The sequence below is a fragment of the Oreochromis aureus genome, linkage group 3, assembly GCF_013358895.1.
Source record: "Oreochromis aureus strain Israel breed Guangdong linkage group 3, ZZ_aureus, whole genome shotgun sequence".
Classification (NCBI taxonomy): Eukaryota; Metazoa; Chordata; class Actinopteri; order Cichliformes; family Cichlidae; genus Oreochromis; species Oreochromis aureus.
Window position 1 is genome coordinate 80,444,116 of NC_052944.1, and position 17,914 is coordinate 80,462,029.

Consider the following 17,914-nt stretch of genomic DNA (forward strand, 5'->3'; position numbering starts at 1 on the left):
AATAAATCACTGTATGGATTAATGCACTTTGACTATTCAGACTACAAAAGCTTGACATCAGCACCACTTAATTCACCAGAATATTGAACAAAACCGTGAGCAGCAAACAGACTCACACATGAGGACTATTTCAAAATAATTACAACTCCTTTAACAAAAGCTGTTTTATTCTCATGTTCTCCTGTAAATAAATTACAATATCGTCATTTGTTACAAAAATAAAATGAAACCCAACCAACACATCACATGTTGGACTCTATCCATTTCAGACTTAAGAATATGAGAATCTTTTTGTCTGGATATCCTAACTGGTTGTCTTACAAACGCTTTAACAGAAGTGTTCATTTACAGGGACTGAATTTGTGTCTCCTGGTTATCAGTCTGCTGTTCACCTGCTGTGACTGACCCTACAGCGGAGCAAGCAGACAAAAAAGAAAGGTCTCAAACCACAAAACTTCACAAACAACAAGGAAAACAAAGTATTCATGCAACAGAAGATGGGCCATTGCACCATGAAAACTACACCTGAGGAGACAACCGCCAAAAACTAAAAAGTAAAAACGTTTTCTCAGTGTACCAACAGACACAAAGTGGAATTTAGATAATGTGGTTTATGATACAAAATGTTCTTGTTATAACGATATACAAACTGATGCTAAAGGAGGAGTCTGCCAGCTCTGGCCGATACACTGGCATCTTCATAAAAAAAATGTTAATATCAAGTTCCAGATGTTAAAAAACAAAATTCAGTGCAAAAGCACGGCTTCTCTTAACGTCTCACAGTGAGATTTCTGCGACAATCAGTCCTAACAAAGATCACAGCAGAAAAACACACCAAAGAGATTTTTTTTCTTCATGTACTGAAGGAAGAATCACTGATTAACAGGATGTTGTCAGAGGTGCAGCGTCGTCTGTCAGTGCTGGTTCTTCATTCCCTGTGGTTTTCCTGGTTTCTTATCTGACTGCTGCTGCTGCTGCTGCTGCTGCTGCTGCTGCTGCCCCCGACCGGGGCCGGTCATCCCTCTGCCACGGCTGCCAAACAGACCTACAGAGAAAGTGAGAGAAAGCCTGTGTTAGATCAGGTAACAGAAAGTATTCCCAATCCCCTGTAAATATGACCAAATCTTAATATTTAAAATTCATTGAAAATAAATAAATAAAATTAATAATACAGTTAAGGAGAATTGGTATGTATCACTGAAAACAGAAAAATGTAAAGTTATAAAGAACCTGCCACCAACACCAAGTAAAGACCAATATACGTTTAATAACTGGAAATGCCTCACACCTGACTATCACAAGTTTGTCAGAGGAAAAAGAAAATCAGGGGTGAAAGATGCACTTGGGAATTAAAACTCCATTTTCTAAGAAAAGTACCTTAGCTAGGTCTATGGAAATACGGAAATATCTGGTACTACTGCTCTAGCAGTACAGACTTTCAAGAGTGTACCTTAAGTTAACATAAATCCTTCAAATCCCCAAAATATCTGTAGATGTCCAACTTTGCGAGCAGATTTGGAGGCCTACAGAAACCACAATGCAATCAAACCCAGGACCTTTATTCTGAGAGGCCACATTTTTGACTACCACACCACCGTGCTGCCCAACTGGGAAGATCTGTTTAATATCTTTTACAAATCATATCAGGTTTTGATGTGAAGCAGCCACAATCCTCTCATGTGAACAAAAAAAGGAAGGTAGTAGATATGAAAAGACTTTAAATTAAACACTTATAAGAAAAAGTTATGAGGCTCCTGTTGGTCAAATCATCCATAAACATATGTGGTAGAAGCTGTCAGAAATTTCAGCTATGATTACGATAATAGTCATGGGTTCCTAGAATGGTTAGGGATTCGATAATTCTTTAACCTCAGTGAAATTAAAGTTGAACTTGGATAATTTATTTTTACATTTATCAGGTGTAAATTTGTTTATTTACAAACACTCTGGAAAGAACTGACAGAAATGTGGAAACAATACTCAATACTGTCCCATGTTTATTAAGACATCCAGCACGAACAACAAAAGCTGCTTCCACTCACCTCGGCCACCTGCTCCTCTTCCTTTGCCCTGCTGTTTGTTCTGCTGGGCGCCTCCACGTCCACGCCCCTTCGACACCACCTCCTCCTTCACCATATCGATGATTTCATCTGGGATTCGCAGATATTTGATGGTGCTTCCTCGGATGTAGCACTCAGGCATTCTCCAGAACTTATCTCCATCCTGTGAGAGGGGAGTGGGGCTGTCGTTCCATCAAATTGGCTTAACAATTAACTCAAGATTAAAAGAAAAGAAAAAAAAAAAAAAAGCACTCTCTCGTAAGACCAAACAGCTACATATATGGAAATATCTGTACTGAAACAATACTTTAGTAGTGTATTTACAGCAAAAGGAAAAAAAAAAAATCCAAAGTTCACTCTCATTCCTCTTTCCCATTCAAAATTCCCTGTAGCTATTTAGCTAGAGTAATGTGTGGCTCAGTCCAAATCAGTGTTTTTGGAACAGTTAGAGAAAAGCAGGGCTGTGCACAAACACCAGAGCGCAGACAGCCAGCAGGTGTATCCACCAAAAAGTGTGAATAACTTACTCAGCCTTTATATAAAACGATGATATCTCTGCACACAACACTGAAAACTGTCTTTTCTAACCATCAGTCATTAATCTAGAGCTTTATTGTAAGAGCAAGGTCAGTGTTACCCTGGATGTGCAGATGACTTCTCTCAGGTTGATGTTCATCCAGTTATCACAACTGACCAGGTGACCGTTGTACGTCTCTCCATTCTTCAGCTCCACCAACTACAGAGAGAAAAGATGAGGGGGGGAAAAAACTTGTCTTAGAATATTTTCAGAATTCAGAGCTGTATTAAAAGTTTCAATACTCACTACAAAAAATAAACTGAACTTGTGCCAATTAAAGTTCTAAAAAGAAATTAGGACTGGCTATAGTTTAGCAAAATAAAATGAGAGAGCTGAAGCCACAATTATATACAGTATAAATTTCAAAAGAAACCTGAATCATTTTCTGCTCACACACTTACAATTCACTGCTTTCTACATGTAAGAAATCTTGAGATGTCACTTTCTCTCCTCACGATTATATTTTTTTACAGCCTGTTATATAAAATTGTATACATGGTCCAAGTTAGTCTCACCATAGGGTGGTTCTGGGCAGTCTTCAGCAGAGACAGGGGAAGCTGCAAAACAAAAGAGAACCAGGTCAAACATGGCGAAACGTGTGTAATCAACGGCATTTACCGAAGTGAGCACTGAAGCTAGAGTACATAAAACAGCCAGGAGTGTTATAGTCCAAAGAAAACGTCTCCATAGCCGCGGTGTTTAGCGTAGACATGAAGGTGCTCTTATGTTCAGGTTTTTTAAGAGTGCCTTCAGGTCTACGTCGTTTACTCACCGACTCCTATGAACTGTCAGTAACCTTAAAACTGCAAGAGTATGGAGCTAAACAAGATTATAAATCCCCGCCTCAGCACGTCGAGCATGACCTAAAAGCTTTCTAAAGCTATGTATTAAGTCTGCACTTATTTAAAAACAACTAGTGTACGTAATCGATGCTTAATTTAGCTGCTAAGCTAACTTTACATAGCTAACGTACCGAGTATGGAGAGGCAAGGCGATGCTGCTAGCACTGAGAGTGCTAGCTGAAAATCTAGCACTCTCAGCGCCACTGAAGAGAAGAAAAGTTTTAACAACTCACCATTTTGATGGTTTCTTTTTTTCTTTTAGTGTCTTAGTTGCTAACACGATTTTCCCACCTACTGTTACTCTTTGTCTTCCGGTGCTGCGAGGCGCATTCATGGCTGTATTATATGATGCTGCCCTCTACTGTCAGAAACACGCATTTCCAATATTAAATGAGAACAAAAGAAAGGTGCGACGATTAAAATGTGCCACTTTAATAAGAATAAGTAAAGTAAAAAATATCAAAATAATTAGATATAAAAATAAAATTGCATTTTTTATATGCTGCATCTCTCCTATTCCCAAGATATACTTAAGATATCCTTCATTTGTTTTATTTATAAAGATCAAAGGAGTTTGCAAAGAAAAGCGTCTGGACTTCTTTAAGTTGCTTGAAGACGTTTCACCTCTCATCCGAGAAGCTTCTTCAGTTCTAAGGTCAAATGGCCGAGAGTCCCAGATTTAAACCCAGTGGGAGTATCCCCAAGAGGGACAAAGAACCCTGGTGATCCTCTAATCACATGCGCCAAGGTGTGAAAGCGGGTGTGGGACCTAATCAGCCAGGGTTTCAGGTGAGCCCATTGTGAAACCTGGCCCCACCTTGTCATGTGAATTCCTGAGGTCAGATGGCCCAGGATGTGAGTGGGCGTTAAGGCGTCTGGGGAGGGAACTCAAAACTGGATTATAGATGGCAGACAGTTGGTGTCAAAGTTGGTGTAAAGAAGGAACACACACATGTAAAGGAAGCACTGAAAACATGTGGTTATCCTAACTGGGCGTTCATAAAGTCAGCAAAGAGGCACAGAAAAGAAGATCAGACACCAGCGAGGGAGGATAAGAAAGACAGACGCAACAACGTTGTCATCCCCTATGTAGCCGGTGTATCAGAGAAACTCAGGAGAGTTTTCTCCAAGCACGACATCCCAGTGTACTTCAGACCCAGCAACACACTCAGACAGAAACTGGTTCACCCGAAAGACAAAACTCCAAAACACAGACTGAACAACGTGGTGTATGCTGTACAGTGCAGCGAGGAATGCCCAGACCTCTACATTGGAGAGACCAAACAGCCACTTCACAAGCGCATGGCACAACATAGAAGAGCCACCTCCACAGGACAAGACTCAGCAGTCCATCTGCATCTTAAGGATAAAGGTCACTCTTTCGAGGATGCCAATGTTCACATATTGGACAGAGAGGACAGATGGTTTGAAAGAGGAGTGAAAGAGGCCATCTATGTCCACTGTGAGCGACCATCTTTGAACAGAGGTGGTGGTTTACGACACCAACTGTCTGCCATCTATAATCCAGTTTTGAGTTCCTCCCAGACGCCTAAACGCCCACTCACATCCTGGGCCATCTGACCTCAGGAATTCACATGACAAGGTGGGGCCAGGTTTCACAATGGGCTCACCTGAAACCCTGGCTGATTAGGTCCCACACCGCTTTCACACCTTGGCGCATGTGATTAGAGGATCACCAGGGGTCCTTTGTCCCTCTTTGGGGATACTCCCACTGGGTTTAAATCTGGGACTCTCGGCCATTTGACCTTAGAACTGAAGAAGCTTCTCGGATGAGAGGTGAAACGTCTTCAAGCAACTTAAAGAAGTCCAGACGCTTTTCTTTGCAAACTCCTTTGACTACGATGACCTGGATGACTGAGAACCTTCACAGACATATTTATAAAGATAATTCACCAGTGGGTGTTTAATTTAGCAAAAAATCCCCTTTATCTGAACCATGTTTTCTCACAGATTTAAAAACTGATAACCGGAGACTGTATGGCGTTTTGGTGGTGAGCAAACAGTTAGATTAGTTATTTAAGGAATACTATTCTTCTTTCTTCTTACATTTTTAGTCCCTTACCAATTGTTTAAAACTATTGATTGTTAAAGTCAACAAATACACTGGGAAATGGAGGAGAATTATCCAAATAACTGAAAAGTTTTCATATATGAGACACACGATTTACATGAAATCCAAAAGCAGGTCAACAGCCAAAAACACACTGAGTTCAACACATTGTTCATCATTATAAGGTAGAATACAACCATAACCACTTTCTTCTTATTTTAAAGCAGTTATTAGCAACAGCTCTCCAGGCTTTCTGAAGGTCTTTCAAAGGTTTTCCTTAGAAATTCATTGCTTTTTAACTCATTTACAGTCCATCCTAATAGTTGACCATTTTCAGAGATATGCTTTTTATTTTTTTCTTTCTTTCTAATACCACTTACACTGACCTATATCATTTAAGTATAAAACAGCTATATTAAAAAACGGTCACGAGAAACCTTAATAGAGTTCAAGTTGTGTTGAAGAATTAAGGTAAATATTGACTTTCATGCTGGTTAGAATTGTATAGACTGTTTTTTGCTTTGTATTCTGTATTTTCATGTATGTTTGCACATGCTTCAATGCACCTAGTTCCCATTTTATTTGCAAAATATAAAAAAACGGGTAGCTCAAGACGTTTGCACAGTAATGTAAATAGTTTAATAGAAAATGAAAATAATGTTAATTTTTGAAGTTACATCTTTAACGCAGGAAATGGATGGATTTATATTTTTTAATTAAACAAATAAATACATGAGCAATAGAAACAGACAAAGAGGTAATAGAAAAAAAAAACCCATTAAAACCACTATCAGGAAAGTATAAGACCCGTTTGGAGGGATTATTTCGATGACTTGCCATGAAAATATTATTGCCTTTCATTCTGTCATACATTGTCCCATCTGGACCAAAGAGCACACATACGATAAGGCTCCAGCCCTGAACATATTTCAACTGCCATATTTGACATCAGGGACAGCGCCACCTAGTGGAAGCAGGAAATGTCATGTTTTACACTTTGGGGTTCAGTATTATGATGGGTGACATCTGCAGCCTCAAATTTATCCAGGAAAGCCTTAAGGAGTTGGTCTTGCTTTACAGTGAAATCTGTGACTTTTCGCGAAAGGGTGTGACCCCAGCAGCATGGCGAACTTTGATGTCTTGCCATGAAGAAACAAATTAGTATAACTCAATGAAATCCAGACTGATCAGTACCAGACTTTACAGGCATGATGTCAGACCCGCCCTGAACAGATTGATGTTACCATTGTCAGGAATACGCAGAGCGCCACCTAGTGGCAACAGGAAATGTCACGTCTTTCATTTTGTTGTACTGATTTTCACAGGTTCGTCGTGGCCACCTCAAAAGCGGTGAATATCACGATCAGTCCTTCATGATGCTTCAGTGCGAAAATTGTGACTTTGAACTGAACGGCGCACCCTGGTGGCAACGCAGTTCACCATGAAAGATGAAGTGGCTTTTGAGGGGCTTGGAAAGTTTAAAAAGTCTTGAAATTTGGCGCACACCTCCAATGTGATGAGGGCTTTGTTGTTATGTGATCACTTTCCTTGAATAGTGCAAAATGGCTCCACAGCGCCCCCTACAAAATTTCAAAACAACAGCCCCTGCTCTGTGTTTTATATATGAATCTGAAACCTGGTAAGCTTGTGGGAGATATCAAGATGTACAAAAAAGTCTCTTGGAGCAATATCCCAAATCCAACAGGAAGTCAGCTATTTTAAAATGAATGTGTAATTTTGGCGACATTTTCCCGTCTTTTCAGGCCTCGGTCTTTGACGAACTCCTCCAAGGGATTTCATCATATTGCCCCGATCTCCTGTGTGTGGAATCTAAAGACCTTTGTGATGTTAAATTGCGAAGCTTTTTACGTTCAGGGAAACGGGGTGGTCATGGCGGCACGTGGAGTTTCAATCACTCGCCAAAAAGCAGTAATCTGCTGTCACTCAAAAACACAATGTCCAGTCTCTCCCAAAGGTCGCAGGCGTGATGAGACTCGAGCTCGGAAATGTTTGTTATGGCATTTGTCAGTAATGGTTAGAGCGCCACCTAGTGGGACGACTATAATAATGGTTGATTTAGATGAAATGTCAGCTGGTGGTTAAATGCATGAATTCCATCAATATGACATCAGATCGGACGCGCTGGTTTTAGGTGTTGGGCTTGGCTCGACGTGCCGGGGTGCGAGGGCCCTCGTATCGCTGCTTGCAGCTTTAATTTTATATTGTAATTACAATGTTGAGAAACTCCCTGTAAAACTCTCATCCTTCCATAAGCAGGTCCTCTTAGCGTGGACCCTCATTTATAAACACAACTTCTCACCACACAAATACCTCATCTGGAACAACAGAGACATTTTATTTGAAAATAAATCACTTTTCCTGGAAACTTGGGTCCAAAATGCGATCCTATTGGTGGCTCAGCTGGTTAATAAAGAGGGACAACTACTTACTTACAACGACTTTATTGCACTATATAATTTTCCAGTCAGTGTTCGGGAATTCTCAATGGTGCTTTGGTGCCATACCCTCAGGTACTTTAATGTTATATAAAAACACTGACAGCTCAATATCTACCTCACTCACTCTCCCAGATACAGCTGAGTCAGCAGTAGGGAAAATCTGCTTTTCACAGGAACTTGGTGACAGCAATAAGAGAATACGCAGTTTATTCCAAGGGGATATCGTCTCTCTCCCATATATAATATCTTACTGGAACCGATATGTTCCAGATATCAACTGGAAGACAGTCTGGATGATCCCCCATAAATATTTGATTGTAAATAAGGTGAAGGAAGTTTCATTTAAAATTCTACATAAATGTTATCCTGCCAGTCACTACATGGTAAAATTTAAAAGAGACATAAATATTAATTGTACTTTCTGTGGGGATCATCCAGAAACTGTGACACATCCTTTTTGGTACTGTTCTTCTACACAGAGATTCTAGAAGGAATTTAGCAGGTTTGTTATTGTCCATATTTTAAGGGAGTTTTCTTTACGATGGGAAAATGTTTTATTCTGTTTCTTTAAGTTCCCCAAGAAGAATGATAAATGTTTTTTATAATAAATTTGTTAATACTTTTAGCTAAATTTTTTATCCATAAATGTAAGTTTACTAATAAAACACCATATTTCTGTCATTTTCTTAAGCATGTGGAATTGTACATGCAATCAATATCAGACTCCACCAACAAAAAGGCTCTCAAAACAATATATATATGTGAATTTTTGCGTGTATTCATATAATTATTACTTTTTTCTTTTTACCCCTGGTTTTGTGTGTTCATGTTCTGTTCTTCTGTATACTTCATCTTTTCGTATGTTGTATACTCATTGTTTGTCAAATAAAGTTTTAAAAAAACTATTTAAAAAAATCTTTCAAAAACGTATTTTTGCTGACGTAATCACGTCACGTCTTAGGCTGCCTGCGGAAGGAGGGAGTACCTCCGGTTTGTGTGTGGGAGAAGGAGCCGTCAGCTCTGCGGGGTGGACTCTCACTCTAACCCTGTTCAAAGTAAAGACCGAGAAAAAAGAGGCAGCGGTTCCTCGTGATCGGGACGGGAGATGGATAACAGTAAACGGGCTGTGGTCGTTACAGGTTTGGGCTCTTTTATCCGCTGTCGTTGTCTCTTTTGTCTGTTGAGGAAAAGTTGAGGAGACTAAAGCTGCTCCATTAATGGCGTCAGGTCGTTCCTGCTCCACTCTGTTGCAACTGTACAGAAAGAAACGAGTACTTTTGTGGGAGTTCTGACCCTTTAGAGTTTTGGGGGGAGGCATTATTGAATAGTTACACGCTACAGACCGGTTCGGTGATCTCACCAGTGTGTTAGATTACTTCAGCTGAAAGGCCGCAGACAGTAAACAAATTACTCCTCCAAAAACAAGCGCTTTTTGTGTTGTCTACACATTTTTTTTGCTCTATGGATACGGTATAATATTTGTTTCTAAATGCTTTCAAATATCCCGTGTTCATCTGAAGTATTAGTCACTAATGATGAGCACATACCATATGGCAGCAAAGGTAATAATGCATATATTTTCATAAATATTAGATGTTGTTAGTTGTGACTTGGGACATTATTGAAATTATTTCAGTTTTAAAAAATGGATATCATAGGAGTTATGTCAGTAAATATAGACAGATGAACAATAGATAAAGTTGAAAACACAAGACAGAGAGAGTTTAATCATGAAACCTTTAGCCTAAATTATTGTTTTTTATTCTTTATTGCTTTGAATTATTCGTATCTTCCTGTCTAATTGTTGGGTGTGATGCCATTCTAGATCTGTTGCTTAAAATACATATCCTATTCCCAAACAGGGACTAGGTTCCACTTTTGATAAGTTACTGAATGAGTTTCTTTATGCTAGCTCATCCTGTTTAATCTCATTATTTTTGCATTATGATATGCTAGCGTGGACCTACAGCTGCTGTTCATCAACCAGTCTCTGTGTTTAATTTCAGAAAACTTCTTTTGCATCACTTTTGATTCAAAGTTACACCCCTATGTAATAATCACACCAATTTATATTACTTGTTAATATAACAAGTACTGTGTATGCACATATTTGTTTATCTAAATGATGCTCCAATGCAACTTCAAGTCTAGCTACATGAACATATTTTCGTAAGTGCAAACTACAGTGTTAAATGGTAACATTTGGCAGAACAGACACATTAATTTGCTGTTTCCAGACACAAAGGGGTGCAGAAACGCGTCGCTCCAGCTGATAGGAGAAGTGTAGATTGCCTGGGAACAGCACCTTCACAATAGCAGGCTGGCTGGCAGCTGCTGGCCCCTCACTCTGCTCCTTTTCAGCAGCCTGTCAGACAGACTGATCCCCTCTCCACCCAACCCCCAGGGACCCAGTGACCCTAGGATAGACAGTGGGGTGGGGGAATCAGTGATAGAGCCTTATATAAACTGTCCCGAGTGAATTTCCATGGGCTGCTGAGATTTTACAGTTTTTCATTTGCAGTTGTGCATCAGTTCTTTATTAATAACGAGGTGCATTCTTCAGAACAACAATTTATAATCTCAAACAACAGGCAATGACATCTCAGTCATGTTACCGAAAAGGATGTTTTGCATTTGACATAAAAGATGAAATGTATACCTTTATATTGCAAATCAGCATCTAGCAGTCAACCCAAATCTTTAACAGCCCCCTTTTCAATCAGAAACTACATTTAAGGTCATATCAGTAGAATTATTTAAAAAAATAAATAAATCTTATAAAAATGGCTGTTTTTGCAGACACCACAAACATAATCCACATTAATTCAGCAGCTGACATCTTTTGCAGGTTTTGGGCCATTTGGAGAGCACACTGTCAACGCCAGCTGGGTAGCAGTACAGGTATTTATTGGCTTGCTTTTTCTTTCTTTCTTTGTTTCATTTTTTTAGCATCTAATAAAGGGTAATAATTTGCAAAATTGGTATTTACACTTAAATGATTTTTTAAAAAGTCTGTATTTGGTAAAAGTAAATGTGCCATACAGTTAAAGTATGTGACGGTGTTAGATATATATTTTTTTAATACTAAACTTGCTCCGTAAATGCTTTTCAAAAGTCTTGAAGGTCGTCATGTCGTTTTTGCCGATACTTGGAAGATGTTTGTGTGGCAGTTCTGTGATGCTGCCGGCTGCCGGCCGGCTTCGTACTATGTAGCAGTGTTCGTCAGAGGTTTTGTGTGGGGGGGATGATGGTGGTTGTCAGGGTGTCTAGACAGACTTGATAAGGATATTAAAGGCAAACAAAAGGGCACATTGTAGAAGGGTCACAGACATGCTCAAATAAGCCTCCTTTCAATACAACTGGAAGGTCAGTGTCCAGGGCTATTTGTCCTGCAGGGAGACTCGGGGAGCTTTTGGGTTACTGGCTTTGAATTTGATACAGATTTGTTTGTTTTTATATGTGAAGTCAGTGTTTGGCATATTTTATTTCTTGATTTTGTTTTTGAAAAAACTGGGTTTGGGGTTGAAGTATTTGTTCAGTCTGTTTGCCAAGTTGACTGTAAAAATTATACCATTTGGGAATGGCAAAGCATTGAGCGATTTTTTCCTCAAAGATGAGACATACAGGGAGTGAAATATATTTCCCAAGTGACCAAAAATTCCAAATACGTGGAGACATATTTTGCAGGGAAATTAGCTGTCAGTGAGCATGAAGTAAAAGTGATAAGAGCACAGGCAAAGGGGGCAGCCTACAGTAACCTGTAAAGCTACTTTCAGTTGCTCTTTTATTCACAAGGGGTCGCCACAGTGCGTAGCTTCGCACGACGAATGCGTTTCATGGCTTATCTACTGCAATTTTTGTAAATTATCTAAATTTAACTGAAGAAGCTGAAACTGATGTTTCAACATGTGGAATGAATTCTAAACTTCAGGTTTTAATTTTACTCTGACAGGAACTGAAGAAGCTCGGGCTGGGCACTGATGTGGATCTGCATGTACATGAGGTTCCTGTTGAGTACCAACAAGTCCAGAGTTTGGTTCCTTCATTATGGAAGCAGTATCATCCACTGGTAAGAGGAGAACCTGATTTAACCTGACAGCATTATTGCGCTTTAAGACTGCCTTCCCCAACCTTTTTGCGCCACAGACCGGTTTATGTCTGACAGTATTTTCACAGACTGGCCTTTGAGGTGTCGCGGATAAATACAACAAAATAAAACCAGTACCAGTACCAAAAAAAGAAGATTTATTCAGAACACACGGGAAAAGACCCAGGGACACAGAGTTAACGATAAAAACGATAAATAAAATAAAATAATGCTAAAAATTGAAACCATGAATTTCACACCCAAGCCTCAACTCTTGCGGCCCGGTACCAAACAACCGGTCCGTGGCCCGGGGATTGGGGACCGCTGCTTTAAGAGGTAGAAGCCCCGGTGAACAATCTGATGAATTATGGGCTTGAAAGTGCCTTTGTTAAAAGCTCTCTATGAAGGGGCTAAATTGTAAAATTCTGCTTGAGCTTTTATCTTAAGTTTCCTTTCTTTTTTTTTTTTTTGTTTCAGTAAAATAATCCTAGGCCCTGTTTCGAGAGCATGGCCTCAGGTGTAAGGGAAGCCTACAGTAGTCTAGTAATTCTGACTTTGTGTTTTTATTGTTTTCTTTGTTGGACAGTTGGTAGTTCATGTTGGAGTCTCGGGTATGGCCACCACTGTCACGCTGGAGAAGTGTGGAAGAAATCATGGCTACAAGGGCCTGGACAACAGCAGCTTCTGCCCCGATTCACAGTGCTGCGTTGTTGGAGGCCCAGACTGCATTAACTCGATCATTGACATGGAATCGGTCTGCAAAAGAGTGAATGCATCAGGACTGGGAGTAGCTGTGTCTGTCTCCAGAGATGCCGGGAGGTCATTATTTAATGTGTTTTTTCTCTTATACCAAGCCTTTTGTTGTGTACCTTTATCTGTCCAACTGTCGCATGTACTGTTCACATGGCGGTACTTTTAAATAGAGATGGCTAGCTCAGAACTCGGCACAGATATGTCGCTATGATTGTAAATATTGAGGCCTTATCAGGGTTTTCTGCTAAAGTTCAATTTTTGGAACCTGACTGATATTTGTTTTTAGTTTTGAGGAAAATGTTTGAATGAAGGAGTTTTTTATTTTTTATTTCTTCTCATGGTTTGAATTTAGGGATTTTGAAAGTTTCTACACTAGGCTGACAAATTAGCTAGTTGCTTTAATTCTGCAGTGATAAATGCACTTACGTTGCTAAATTGATGCTTTACTTGACGTAAAATCTGTCTTGGTCGAATCCAGAAGTTTTGACTGAAGCTTTAAGCTTTACATTTCAGAGGCAGCCTGAAATTGTTCTGCTAGGCCAAAAACAGCAGTGTTTTTGATATACTGACAGCTGCCAGGCTATAGTAACGATATAAACAGCAGTCACATTATGCAGTTCGGCCTTTGGGAAAATGCAAAGCATGTTTACTGCTGTCAAGATCTAGCAGTGACATAACAATGCTTCAGTGTGACAGGTAGTGATCAGGGCCCTTTGAAGGTATGTGCACGGTTGACTGGCTCAGCTGAGAGGCGAGTATGTCGTGGAAATGCTGTTTTATTGTTTGTTTGTGTTATGGAGTCAGTCTCTTCATTTATTAAATACTGTGCTCCCTTCCCTGACAGGTATCTCTGTGATTTTACCTACTACACCTCTCTGTACCTGAGCCACGGCCGCTCTGCCTTTATTCATGTGCCTCCTCTTGGAAAGCCTTACAGCAAAGAAGACCTGGGTCGTGCACTGCAGGCCGTCATCCAGGAGATGCTGGAGCTTATGGACCAAGCTGAAGGGAAGATCCACTGCCAGCAACACTTCCACTAAGTGACCTCCATATGCCAGCTAGCCTCTCCAGCCCTCACCACACAAGAGAAATTGCACTTAATCACAAGTAGCCCCCCCCTTTTTTTTAAAACTGTATCTTTAATTGGTAATAATGAGACTTACTTCACAGTATAATCTGCTTTCAAAGTTTGTCTTGCTTCTTTGCTTCTTGCTTTGCTAGGCCTGATTCTATTACGGTCTCATTGTAACGTAAGCTTTCAAAGAACTGGAAGCATTCTGACATTGGAGCAAAATGTGAGGAAAAACCAGATAAACACAGGAGCAAAATGCTGCTTGTATTGTTCACATGCAGCTGCAGCAGGTGGTCTCTAATGTGTCAGATATTATAACCCATAACCCCAAATGTGTCTCCTAATAATGCACCTTATAGGGGTAGGGTTATTAAAATTATTATAGAAGGCACATTTGGGGGAAACTGTAATTATTATGGTTCTTTCTCAGATTTTTATTTTTTTTACTTGGTCACAATAGGTTTCATGTAGTACACATAAAAGTCTGCATTATGGATTAATATGAAACATCCAGCAGTAAACTGCTCATTTCATTTTCTCCTCATATTCTCCTCTCTGTATTCTAAAGCTTATCTATGCTTTTCTCATTTATATTGAATTGTTTTCTTGAGTCCTTTTTCTTTATAAGAAGTTGTAAATTTGCCTTCTTTGACAAAGGTTATTTAAATCAGGGAACGGGTTGGTTCCAGCTCACATTTCCCCAGTTTGTTGGCCCAGTTCTGACAGAAACCCCCCCCACGCACACACACACACACACACACTGAGATCTGGCCCCGGGATGTGCAATGTTACTTCACAGATCTCATTCATTGATTCAGTGGGATAATTATGTCATACATTACGGCTGCACAACTGGATTTTAACTGTGGAAAGTATGTATTAAACTGTAACAGATGAGTTGTATAGAGTGAAGTAGTTCATATCATGTAGCCTTGTTGTTAAAGCGCACTTTGGGCATGACTCTCCCAGACTCACTGGATGGTGAAATAGTGACACTTGCTGTGATTTGTATCTGAGGATGCCTGCTGGCTTTGACATTGCAAATTTTATCTTAAACCGTATAGGAATCATTCTTTTGTGGTTGTGCAGCTCTAACTCTTTCCTTGATTAACTTTCTGTCGTTCCTGTCATTAAATCAGATGTAGCTGCTTATTTTATCTGAGAATCTGATTTGATGAAGTTGGACTTTGCTTTCAGTCAGAATTGGGCCTCATTTCCTTTCTGTAGCACTTTTTTTTCTTTCTTTTTTGTGTATTTCAGTTTTACTTAATCTGGAATTTGGACAGCATTTCTCAAGCAATGTGAAAGCTTCTGTTTTGTTTTTATTTTCTGTCACTTTAACTTGTGTAGCTTTGTAGACCTCCATTGTCAACCCTTTTTTCTCATGGTGATTATGACGTAGAGCAGGAATGCATGGCGATGACAGTAACACTCCCTGAGTAAATGCTCCTTTTTCTTTTTCTTTAAAAAAAAAAAAAATTGGATTGTGTTGTGTTTTGTAATATCGATCACTCCCTGCCTCCTGAGAATCTGACTGCCTACACCTAACACAGCTTCAGTTCAAGTAATTTTGGCCTGTAATCATTTATATATTGCTAAATACAGGGTTCATGCCCCAACGATAGATCTGCAGTGGTGTGAAAAAGTGTTTGCTCGCTTCCTTTTTTTTTGTATGTTTGTCACACTTAAATGTTTCAGATCATCAAACAAATTTAAATATTAGGCATAGATGACCCAAGTAAATGCAAAATGCAGTTTCTAAATGAAGGTGTTTATTATTTAGGGGAACCTACATGGCCCTGTGTGGAAAAAGTGATTGCTACCCAAACCTAGTAACTGGTTGGGCCACCCTTACTAGAAACAACAGCAATCAAGTGTTCGGAATAACTGCAAATGTGACTTTTACAGCGCTGTGGGGGAATTTTGGCCACTCATCTTTACAGAATTGTTGTAATTCAACCACACTGGAGGGTTTTTGAGCAGGAACTGCCTTTTTAAATTTGTGCCACAGCATCTCAGTCACATTCAGGTCAAGGCTTTGCCTAGGCCACTCCAAAGCCATTCAGAGTTGGACTTGCTGGTGTGTTTTGGATCATTGTCCTGCTTCAGAACCCAAGTGCGCTTCGGCTTGAAGTCATGAACAGATGGCCGGACATTCTCCTTCAGGATGTTTTGGCAGACGGCAGAATTCCTGGTTTCATTTAACACAGCAAGTCTTCCAGACCCAGAGGCACCAAAACAGCCCACCACCATATTTTACTGTTGGTATGATGTACCTTTTCTGAAATGCTGCACAGAACATTTTCCTAGCTCTCTTGGGGATGATCAAGATGTTTTTGGCAGATGTGAGATGAGTCTTTTTATTGTTTTTGGTCAGCAGTAGTTTTCTCCTTGAACTCTCCCATGGATGCCATTTTTGCCCAGTTTGTTTCTTATTGTTGAAGCTGTGACCTTAACTGAGACATGTGAAGTCTGCGATTCTTTAATGTTATTCTGGATTCTGTTGTGATCTCCTGGATGAGTCCTTGCTGTTCACTTAGAGTAATTTTGGTAGGCCAGTCACTCCTGGGAAGCGTCACCACTGTTCCAAGTCTACTCCATATGGGGATAATGACTTTCACTGTGGTTCACTGGAGGCCCAAAGCCTTAGACATGGCTTTGCATTCCTTCCCAGACTGTATTGCTCAGGTGTTTCTTTAGATTGTGGCATGATGTGTTGCTTTTTGAGATATTTTAACCTGCTTCACTTTGTCAGACAGGTTCTAGTTAAGGATTTTTTTTTATTCAACAGATCTGCCAGTAGTCAGGCCTGAGTCTATTTAGTGAAACTGAACTCAGCTTTCCAAAAAAATGTGGTTAATCGCAGTAAATTCGTGATTTAACACATGGGGCAATTACTTTTGGATAACTTCTCTCTCTTAATCAGTGAAATCATCATTTAAAAACTACATTTTGCATTTACTCGGTTTATCTTGGTTTAATAGGTGACAAGTGTGACATATGCAAAACACTTGGAAATCAGGAAGGGGGGAAAACACTTTTTCACACCACTGTCATAACACCTGACACTGTATAGTGCTTCAGTAATAATTAAGCAAGTTGGTGCCATTAAATTTGAGTAAATTGCCATTTTTAGCTTTGTATTTTGTTTTAATGCTGTTCTGTACATCACAAAGTGAAGCACAGAGCTGAACATAACTGAAGCTCATTTTTTGGTTGTGGTGTTTCAGAAATCTCTGATGATGTTTTAGGTGCTGATATTTTACCATGTGGCTTTGTGAGTGCAGAGAAGTCAAAAAAAAAAAAAAGTTGTGTAGGAGCAGAATTTCTTCTCACAAAAATGAAAGCCTCACCTCAAATTTACATATGAGGTGACCTCTGACCCCAAACTCCCTCCCGTGCCTTGCTGTTGGTTATGTGTTTTATGAAAAGGCCTTACTAATTCTCAGTGGGTCAGTTCAGAGATGTAGTACTGATGCTGTCCTTGTGGCTACCTCAAAAAGTACTTTCTTTTTTTTTTAATATCAGTGTGTGCTCTACCTGTGTTTTGGGAGTATCCTCTGAAAGGTATGCTCTTCAGCTTCATTAACAAAGCACTGTTACAGTAAGTAATCCTGGCTTTGTAAAAGGAAAGGCTTTGAAATAAAAGAAGTACAAGTGATGTTTGTGCGTTTCCATTCAGTACTCACTCCTATTCAAACCTTGTAATCAACATGTTGGTACAATGACCATGAAAGGCCTGTCACAGTTATTACTATGAGGCCCCACTCTATTGTTAAAAATTTGCCTGACATCTACATAATTCCGATTCACCATCACAAAACACGAGTCACAACACAATATTATGAAGACGTTAGGTTGCCTACGTCTTAATCAGTTCAGATCTCTAGTATCCTCTTCAGTCACACATGCCAATCACTACATCCATGATCCTTCCCACTATACCCAGCTTTGTTTCTCTAACTTTGTCTCCAAACTATTCAGCCTGAGCTG

The 17,914-nt window shown here is 39.7% G+C and overlaps 2 protein-coding genes across 2 annotated transcripts; one reads left to right on the forward strand and one right to left on the reverse strand.

Annotated features, from left to right (window-relative positions):
• Window positions 1–149: 149 nt before the first annotated feature.
• On the reverse strand, window positions 150–3,825 carry lsm4 (LSM4 homolog, U6 small nuclear RNA and mRNA degradation associated). Its single transcript, XM_039608201.1, has 5 exons — window positions 3,713–3,825; window positions 3,153–3,194; window positions 2,698–2,796; window positions 2,043–2,223; window positions 150–1,045 (listed from the first exon to the last, which is right to left on the reverse strand). Exons 1-5 carry the CDS (start codon window positions 3,713–3,715, stop codon window positions 915–917), a joined length of 456 nt encoding a protein of 151 aa, XP_039464135.1. The 5' UTR covers window positions 3,716–3,825; the 3' UTR covers window positions 150–914.
• A 5,165-nt stretch (window positions 3,826–8,990) lies between these two features.
• On the forward strand, window positions 8,991–17,582 carry LOC116313872 (pyroglutamyl-peptidase 1). Its single transcript, XM_031731707.2, has 5 exons — window positions 8,991–9,148; window positions 10,858–10,910; window positions 11,962–12,078; window positions 12,683–12,915; window positions 13,694–17,582. The coding sequence occupies exons 1-5, from the start codon at window positions 9,115–9,117 to the stop codon at window positions 13,887–13,889; spliced, it is 633 nt and encodes a 210-aa protein (XP_031587567.1). The 5' UTR covers window positions 8,991–9,114; the 3' UTR covers window positions 13,890–17,582.
• The last annotated feature ends 332 nt before the right edge of the window (window positions 17,583–17,914 follow it).

Coding starts and splice junctions, on each gene's coding strand:
- lsm4 (XM_039608201.1), bottom strand. Junction 2,224..2,697: donor AAGTCATCTGCACATCCAGG/GTAACACTGACC, acceptor CCCCTCTCACAG/GATGGAGATAAGTTCTGGAG. Junction 1,046..2,042: donor AAGAGGAGCAGGTGGCCGAG/GTGAGTGGAAGC, acceptor CTTTCTCTGTAG/GTCTGTTTGGCAGCCGTGGC.
- LOC116313872 (XM_031731707.2), top strand. CDS start 9,115: ATGGATAACAGTAAACGGGCTGTGGTCGTTACAG. Junction 9,149..10,857: donor ACGGGCTGTGGTCGTTACAG/GTTTGGGCTCTT, acceptor CATCTTTTGCAG/GTTTTGGGCCATTTGGAGAG. Junction 10,911..11,961: donor CCAGCTGGGTAGCAGTACAG/GTATTTATTGGC, acceptor TTACTCTGACAG/GAACTGAAGAAGCTCGGGCT.